The sequence below is a fragment of the Colossoma macropomum genome, unplaced genomic scaffold (assembly GCF_904425465.1).
Source record: "Colossoma macropomum unplaced genomic scaffold, Colossoma_macropomum, whole genome shotgun sequence".
NCBI classification, from domain to species: domain Eukaryota; kingdom Metazoa; phylum Chordata; class Actinopteri; order Characiformes; family Serrasalmidae; genus Colossoma; species Colossoma macropomum.
In genome coordinates, this window is record NW_023496024.1 from 130001 (window position 1) to 140000 (window position 10000).

Consider the following 10000-nt stretch of genomic DNA (forward strand, 5'->3'; position numbering starts at 1 on the left):
TCAAACTAACTGTTTTGAATATATGTGCTAATTCTTAATTTGATGCCTGCAAAACTTTCTGAAAAAGTCGGGACAGGAGCCGATTCACCTCTGTGTTACATCACCTTTCCTTTTACCAGCACCTAGAACACTTCAGCTGCTCAGCAGTCCAGAGTCTCCATTATCATATAGTTCTAGACTGCAGACAGGTCAGTCTAGAACCCGCACACTCTGGTTATGCAGCCATGCTGTTGTAACATGTTTCTTGGTGTGTCATGTTGAAATAGTCATGGACGTCCCTGAAAAAGACGGCGTTTAAAAGGCAGAATGTGTTGCTCTAAATGTGTTCAGTGTTGATGGTGCTTTCACAGGTTCCCCACAAATACCCCCCCACACCATGACAGACGCTGGATGTAGAACTGGATGGTCCTTTTCTTTTTTGGCCCGAGAACACCATGTCCATCATTTCCATAAACAATCTGAGAGGTGGACTCAGAACACAGTACACGTTTCCACTAAGCATCAGTCCATTTCAGATGAGCTTGAACCCAGAGAAGTCGGCGGCGTTTCTGGACAGTGTTGATATTTGGCTTCCACTGTGCAGAGTACAGTCTAAGCCAGCATTTGTGGAAGCAGAGACGAATTGTGTTTACTGATGAGGGTTTTCAGAAGTGTTCCTGAGCCCATGTGGTCATATTCATACAACGCCATCTGGTGTTCAGCCTTGTTCTTTACGCAGAGATTTCTGCCGATTCTCTGAATCTTTAATAATCCTATGGGCTGTAGATGGTGAAATCCCTAAACTCCAACATAGAAACATTGTTTTTAAACTTTTCACTCACACAGTTCTTCACAAAGTGTCGACTGAGCCTTTCGTTTTACACCCAATCATAACAGCACCACCCGTTACCTGTATAATCTAGTCGAACCAGTCTTAAGATGACCCCGTCTGACGTTTTTGTAATGTGCTGCAGGCTTCGAATTTGGAATTAGTGTATACTTTTAAAAAATCAATAAAGTTGATGAGGTAAAATATTAAATGTCTCTTTGTTGCTTTGTTGCTGTTTTCAAATCATTATCTGTAAAAGACAATTTACAAATCCCTGATTTCTGATGTTTTGTGTTTACCTACTGTCCCAACTTCTGTGGAATTGGGTTTTTATGTAAAACATCAATCAAGACAAGTTTGGTGTCCAAATTTTGCTCCTTTCTTTTATACTGTGGAGGAATTTAGCCAACATGTAATGGAAGCTCCAGGTGAAAAACTCACATCCAATTAGCAGCTCAATTTACGGTAAATACAAACACAGCAGATAAACGTTGGTGATGATGAAGGTAAAGTCCTGTTGTGTTTGAGGCTGTAATGGCAAATGAACCCAAGAACACAATGGAATTGGATTTTCTTTTTCCCAGCTTTTAAAAGGCACAGCTGCTACAAGTGTTCTCTGTAGCTCTGTAAGCTTGCAAAGGGTTCACTGAGTGCTCATGGTTCTATATAGAATAATTCCCTTACTAAAGAACCCTTGAAGAACCATCTTGATGTGCTGTTTTTTTTTTATTATAGCTCTGTAAAGAGTTCACTGAGCAAGTCTGCCCTCATAGAAACCACTAAAAGATTCTGCTAGTTCCTGATGGTGTCCAGGACTTTATCTAATGGTTTTACTGGTCTTTTTTAGCAGGAAGGAAGCTAACAGTATTAGCATTTATGCTAACCTCCACAGAGGTTAACAAAAAAGTGTTTTTGCTCATGATTTTGTGTAAATGTGGAGATTCGTGTGAGTCACAGAACAGTCAGTGTATCATTTCATATCAGCCAATAAGTTCAAGGGGAACCAATTAGCTGATGTTGGAAAATAGTGGAAAATCTGAAATAATAAGTTTTCTTTGGGGACTATTTTGCCTCACAGTGCCCTGCATGTATCCCTCCACCATGAATGGAGTTTAAGTTCTCTAAACTATCATAAAACAGTGTCTCAGTCATCAGGCAGTGAATTCATAACCATTTCATGTAGTAACTTTCTGTGAGGGAGCTTTTAGAGGTGGACGTCTGGTTCCTATCACCACCACTGTGAACAGTTCTGAAGTTTATCTAGAGCAGAACGTTTCACACCAAACCACTCTGAACCTCTCTGAACCGCTCTGAACCGCTCTGAACCTCTCTGAACCGCTCTGAACTGCTCTGTTTACATCTTAATCAATATAATTAGGTGGGACATTTGACAAATTGGTTCCCTTTTAAGATAACTAGCAAGCAAGGTAGCTAATTAGCCAAATTCGATACTTTAGAGTGGCAAAAAAGACCAAAATGACCACTAAATCGCAAGACGTGGTCATTCTAAACGGTTCCAGCTGATTCTCGAGCAGGAGGAAGATGAACTAGACTGGAGCTGCTGCTCTGTTGGTTTCACGTTTGTGTAAGTTAATGTTTTAACGTGCAGAAGCAAAAACACCTCGATAAAGCGAACAGTTCCTTATTAAACCCTGCAATGAAGTACACAGCTGTGCCTCTTTATGATCATACGACAAAATGAAGAACTAAACAAAGGCGTGAGCTTAATGAGCATCACGCAAATACAACCTGAAAGCATCAGACCTGCCTGAAGCCTCAGCCCTGAATAACAGCCATGTCTGTATAACTACGGAGCCCTGCTGGAGACATCCTGTACAGAGGAAGACAATGCATTAACACGTGGGAACAAGATCCTAATGCATGGGCACAACTTAGTAAGGTGTGGGAAAGAGATAACAAAGTCGTGGCCACAACTTAGTAAAGGACAGGAACAAGATTATGCCTTTTTAAGCTGTGGTTAAGGGTTAATTATCTCATTCTCACGCCTTACTAAATTGTGGCTACGCATTAGGATCTCGTTCCCATGCCTTGCTAAGTTGTGGCCATGCATTAGTGATATTTATACGGTAGGTCACCAGCAGAGCTCTGTAGAAACAGTGAGTCATACAGTGTCCAAAACCACAAAATCAAGACGCTGTTAGAGACACTGAACCTTCACGCAGGTTCAGGGGAGCATGCGGTGATTCAGGCCTGCAGCTGGCATCATGTTGATTTGTGGGGTAGAAGCTTCCATTACTTGTTAGTTACAGCACTGTGTTAAAGTCAGAGACCGTTAATTTAATGTCCATTTAAAAACCAGAAGTTGTTTGTTTTCTCAGGGATTTCTGAGGAGATTGGATATAAGTTCCACTTTCATCAGGAAGGAGAAAGGTAAAACTGGAAAATCTCCAGAGAAAATGTTCCTCCTAACAACCACCTGGAAGAGCTGGTCGACCCCAAAACTGCCCCGTCAGATAAACAGCACTTAAAGCTTTCATCTCTGAGAGAGAGGAGAAAATCAAGCTGCTTCAGATCTGAAAACATCCACAGGTGTTTCTGTCCATCCTTCCACTGTGAGAAGACGACTCAGCGCTGTGGGTCTGAAAGGATGTGTAGCTGATCAAGAAGAACCTCACTGAGAAAAGGAGACGGACACATCAAACAAAGAAGCTGAACGATGGACTGACCACCCCAGAGTCCAGACCTCAACACCACTGAATGTGTTTGATTACTTCAGAAAATCATCAACCAGCTTCTAAGACTGAACTTTGGAGGTGTGTCTGCAGATTCTTTGAGGACCTGAAAGTGAGTCTCCTGAAAAGAATGGAAGCTGGAATAAAGGGAGAGAGACTCAGTGACTCACACAGCTGAGAGGAGACTGAGCTGCTGAGTAATTTCACGTTAAATATACCTTCAGCTTTTCTCCTGATGCTATGAATGAATAGAGATAAAGAAATGAAAGGTGGTCTCTGATTTCTGCACAGTGCTGTATAATCACTCCGGTGTGGATTTCTGTTCTCATGTCTGTGTTTTAATGGTGTATAGTGTTCATTTTTGCAGTGCTGGTCGAGCTGCTGCACGATGTGATGTATCTAATCTAATGAAGCTACAGTTCAGTGCTACTGCAGGAGGGAAAGAAACCCCTCCTTTTCTTCCAGGCAGAAATCTGGATTTAACTGAAAGGATGTTTTTTAACAGGGTAAATTTATTCATTTCCTCTCAGCCAAATAAAGAACCAAAGCAGAGCATGAAAATGACAACAGCCTGATAGAAATATTTGTTGTTAATGTTTCTTCCTTTCGGCTGTTTTATTTGTCTGCGCGCTGCGATATGAAATAAAATATTGGTGCTACTCAGAAGTCTACAAGGCCAGATAATGGAAGACAGAGAGAGGGAGAGAGGAAGGAGGGAGGGAGGGATGACATTCTTAATGTGTGAGTCTGTGAGATGTGTGGAAACTGTTAACAAGCTGAGAGAGAGAAGAGAAAGAAAACAGAGAAATGAGGAGAGAGAGGAGGAGTGGAAGGAGGGATGTGATGTTCAGTGTGGAACTTACGGCTGAAATCGGTTACGCAAAATTGAAAAGAAATAATTTCATGATGCTGAAATGGTAACATAATATCAGAGAATCTCACACGATATTAGAAAGGAATACAGTGTCGTACAGTGTGATACAGGCCAAAGCTGAAATCATGATGTAATGTCATGTAGGGTAACCTAGCACTGTAAAACGGAAACAGTTCGTATGCTAACCTAGCATTAAAAAGTGCAATTAAAAAGCCTTGTACTGTAAAGTAATTTTTAAAGTGTAACATAAAGTCACATAGTATGACTCCATGCAAACGTGGAGTCATATGGTGTAACCCAGCATTATGAAGAGTAACAAAAAGTCACAGAGTGTAATCCAGCACCATAAAGTGTAACAGAAAGTCATTTAGTGTAACTTAATCTTAGAAATAGTCAAATAGTGTAACCGAGCATTGTAGTGTAACAAAGTCGTATAGTGTAAGTGTAACACAGTCATACAGTGCAACCCAGCATCATAGTGTTATAGTGTAACTTACTCTTTATAAGGTGTAACAGAAAGTCATATAGTGTAACTTACTCTTTATAAGGTGTAGCAGAAAGTCATATAGTGTAACTTACTCTTTATAAGGTGTAACAGAAAGTCATATAGTGTAACTTACTCTTTATAAGGCGTAACAGAAAGTCATATAGTGTAACTTACTCTTTATAAGGCGTAACAGAAAGTCATATAGTGTAACTTACTCTTTATAAGGTGTAACAGAAAGTCATATAGTGTAACTTCATCTTAAAAATAGTGAAATAGTGTAACCGAACATTGTAGTGTAACATAGTCATGCAGTGAAACCCAGCATCATGAAATGCAACATAAAGTGATGTAGTGTAACTTGGTTTTATAAAGTGTAACGTAAAGTCATATAGCGTGACCCAGCAGGGTGGAGTGTGATGTCATAACGTGTGAATTCTGTAGTTTGTTTGGTGAGGAAGTACAGGTGTCGGTAAAAAGAGAGAGAGAGAGAGAGAGAGAGAGAGAGAGAGAGAGAGAGAGAAGGCTGGAGATATCAGAGAGAGACCGGAAGAGAAGGGCAGAGATAGAGGGATAGAGAGAGCAGTGCAGAGGACAGTGTGATGGAGGGGTGAGTGTGATGGAGGAGGGCAGCGCTGGACCCCGCCGGCCGGCGCCTGGTCCGCGGGCCGTTACACAGCGGAGTGTTACAGCAGGTGATACACACGGAGTTCAGCTTCCCCGTACAGAACTGCTGATACCCCGACGACGCGATCAGACACGCCCCCGACGACGCACACGACTTCCTGTAGTGGATCCCTGCACACACACACACACACACACAGACACACACACACATACACAGACACAGAGAAAGAGAAAAAACAAAACATTTACATCCATAAAAACCTGAAAGACTCGAGTCAGACGAACCCAGAGAGCACCGTGTTTGTTTGTTTGTTTGTTTGATAGTTATTTGTGTTTTGTCGTCTCCTGCTGGTCTGGATTTGATGAGGTGAGTCATTAATATCCTCAGTATACAGTCGCTCTGCTTCCTGAACATCCGCCACCACACACCTTAACTCATTACAATTATAATAAAAATATGTCTGAATAAAAATTTAAATATAAACTCACAGGGAATAAATGAAAACAAGGAAAATTAAACTGAAAACAAAGCAAAATAAGAGAAAATAGAATAACACAAAAATATAAAATAAAACAAAATGGGATAGAATAAAATAACAAGAGAACATTTAATAAAATAAAATAAGACAAATTGGAATAATAAAAAAAATCTAAACAAAACACAATAGAATAGAATAACACAAGATAAAATACAATATGATATTAAAAATGACAATATAGAACAAGAAAAATAAAAGAACACAAAATAAAACAAAACAAAACAAACTAAAATAACACAAGACAAATAAGTTCAATTTAAACCAAACAAGACTGAAAATAACAATACAAGACAAAATACAATAAACAAAAAAGAATAGCATAACAAAAAAAAACAAAATAAAAAAACAAAACATAAAATAAGCTAAACAGATAAAATATAACACAAACCAAATGAATTAGAATGACATAAAACGATAAGATAAAGCAAACAAAATGAAATACAATAAAGCAAAATAGAATAAAATAACATGACAGAAAAATAAAACAAACAATAAACAAATTAGACAAAATAGAATCAAGCAAAATGACAGATAGATAAAACAAACAAGATCAAAATAGATGTGTGTAGGTGTGGATCAGTATGTTTGTGTTTGTGCGTCTATATACACACACACACACACACACACACACACACACACACAGGGGAAGAGATGGGCAGATCAGAGAAGGACAGAGTGATCGGACTGACTGGACGGAGGAGAGAGAGTTCAGGAGAATGACTCAGCTGAATGTCAGGACGCTGAGGGTTCACTGGCCACCGACCATCGTTTACACTAGAATAATACTAATATATTCTGACAGCCCAGAGAAGAAGAATAAAAAAACGGTCATTTATTATGATTTTATATTATTTATTATTATTATTATTATTACATTTTTAATATTTACTGTTTCTTTTCAATGTAATGGGATCATTTTGTGAATGTGATGGGCTGTCAGGCCGCGGGCTGGAAAGAATCTCCCCTCAGGCCCGTGGACACACTCGCTCACTTAATTCACCACTTATTCACCAGTCAGTAAATTCACCACTTATTCACCAGTCAGTAAATTCACCACTTATTCACCACAGTCAGTAAATTCACCACTTATTCACTACAGTCAGTAAATTCACCACTTATTCACTATAGTCAGTAAATTCACCACTTATTCACCACAGTAAATTCACCACTTATACACTACAGTCAGTAAATTCACCACTTATTCACCACAGTAAATTCACCACTTATTCACTACAGTCAGTAAATTCACCACTATTTCACTACAGTCAGTAAATTCACCACTTATTCACCACAGTCAGTAAATTCACCACTTATTCACTACAGTCAGTAAATTCACCACTTATTCACCACAGTCAGTAAATTCACCACTTATTCACCACAGTCAGTAAATTCACCACTTATTCACCACAGTAAATTCACCACTTATTCACTAGTCAGTAAATTCACCACTTATTCACCACAGTCAGTAAATTCACCACTTATTCACCACAGTCAGTAAATTCACCACTTATTCACCACAGTCAGTAAATTCACCACTTTTTCACCACAGTCAGTAAATTCACCACTTATTCACCACAGTCAGTAAATTCACCACTTATTCACCACAGTCAGTAAATTCACCACTTATTCACTACAGTCAGTAAATTCACCACTATTTCACTACAGTCAGTAAATTCACCACTTATTCACCACAGTCAGTAAATTCACCACTTTTTCACCACAGTCAGTAAATTCACCACTTATTCACCACAGTCAGTAAATTCACCACTTATTCACCACAGTCAGTAAATTCACCACTTATTCACTACAGTCAGTAATTTCACCACTTATTCACCACAGTCAGTAAATTCACCACTTATTCACTACAGTCAGTAATTTCAACGCTTATTCACCAGTCAGTAAATTCACCACTTATTCACCACAGTCAGTGAATTCACCACTTATTCACTACAGTCAGTAAATTCACCACTTATTCACCACAGTCAGTAAATTCACCACTTATTCACTCAGTCAGTAAATTCACCGCTTATTCACTACAGTCAGTAATTTCACCGCTTATTCACCAGTCAGTAAATTTACCGCTTATTCACCACAGTCAGTAAATTCACCACTTATTCACCACAGTCAGTAAATTCACCACTTATTCACCACAGTCAGTAAATTGACCGCTTATTCACCACAGTCAGTAAATTCACCACTTATTCACCACAGTCAGTAAATTCACCACTCATTCACCACAGTCAGTAAATTCACCACTTATTCACTACAGTCAGTAATTTCACCACTTATTCACCACAGTCAGTAAATTCACCACTTATTCACTACAGTCAGTAATTTCAACGCTTATTCACCAGTCAGTAAATTCACCACTTATTCACCACAGTCAGTAAATTCACCACTTATTCACCACAGTCAGTGAATTCACCACTTATTCACTACAGTCAGTAAATTCACCACTTATTCACCACAGTCAGTAAATTCACCACTTATTCACCACAGTCAGTAAATTCACCGCTTATTCACTACAGTCAGTAATTTCACCGCTTATTCACCAGTCAGTAAATTTACCGCTTATTCACCACAGTCAGTAAATTCACCACTTATTCACCACAGTCAGTAAATTCACCACTTATTCACCACAGTCAGTAAATTGACCGCTTATTCACCACAGTCAGTAAATTCACCACTTATTCACCACAGTCAGTAAATTCACCACTTATTCACCACAGTCAGTAAATTCACCACTATTTCACTACAGTCAGTAAATTCACCACTTATTCACCACAGTCAGTAAATTCACCACTTATTCACTACAGTCAGTAAATTCACCACTTATTCACCACAGTCAGTAAATTCACCACTTATTCACTACAGTCAGTAAATTCACCACTTATTCACCACAGTCAGTAAATTCACCACTTATTCACTACAGTCAGTAAATTCACCACTTATTCACTCCAGTCAGTAATTTCACCACTTATTCACCACAGTCAGTAAATTCACCACTTATTCACCACAGTCAGTAAATTCACCACTTATTCACCACAGTCAGTAAATTGACCACTTATTCACCACAGTCAGTGAATTCACCACTTATTCACTACAGTCAGTAAATTCACCACTTATTCACCAGTCAGTAAATTCACCACTTATTCACCACAGTCAGTAAATTCACCACTTATTCACCACAGTCAGTAAATTCACCACTTATTCACTACAGTCAGTAAATTCACCACTATTTCACTACAGTCAGTAAATTCACCACTTATTCACCACAGTCAGTAAATTCACCACTTATTCACCACAGTCAGTAAATTCACCACTTATTCACTACAGTCAGTAAATTCACCACTTATTCACTACAGTCAGTAAATTCACCACTTATTCAGTACAGTCAGTAAATTCACCGCTTATTCACTACAGCCAGTAAATTCACCACTTATTCACCACAGTCAGTAAATTCACCACTTATTCACCACAGTCAGTAAATTCACCACTTATTCACCACAGTCAGTAAATTCACCACTTATTCACTACAGTTAGTAGAATTACTTTTTATTTATTACAGTTTGTGGGAAAATAGATGTGTACTGTAATTTTATTAAAAACATAATGTAATATCATTATGTGAAACAGTGTTGTAAATAATATTTGTACCATTTTCGTGCATATCATATTTTCCACCACCCTGTACAGCGCATGCATTAACAATATCACTTTACAACAGAAGACAAAACTTCTCTTTTCATGGCTGTTTTGCACCACACACAGAATATTATATCACACAGACCTTGTAAGACCTACTTTAATAATACCCTGCAGAAAGCTGGAAGCAGAGCTCTGGACATGAGGCGCAGTGAATGTCTAACACGCTCTCGGACTAAAGGATGATACTCTTTTCTCACCGGGACGTCAGCTTTCTGCCAAAGTTATTTAAACAGCACAAAGACTTACAGAGCTTATAACACACTGCGC

At 38.8% G+C, this 10000-nt stretch overlaps 1 protein-coding gene across 1 annotated transcript in view; it reads right to left on the minus strand.

Moving 5' to 3' along the window:
* LOC118804039 (ly6/PLAUR domain-containing protein 1-like) overlaps nt 1-10000 on the minus strand; it is a 53349-nt gene that overhangs the window by 11270 nt on the left and 32079 nt on the right. The window contains exon 3 of the mRNA XM_036564647.1: nt 5407-5657. Coding sequence (XP_036420540.1) covers nt 5407-5657 — 251 coding nt within the window. The remainder of the gene's footprint in view (nt 1-5406; nt 5658-10000) is intronic.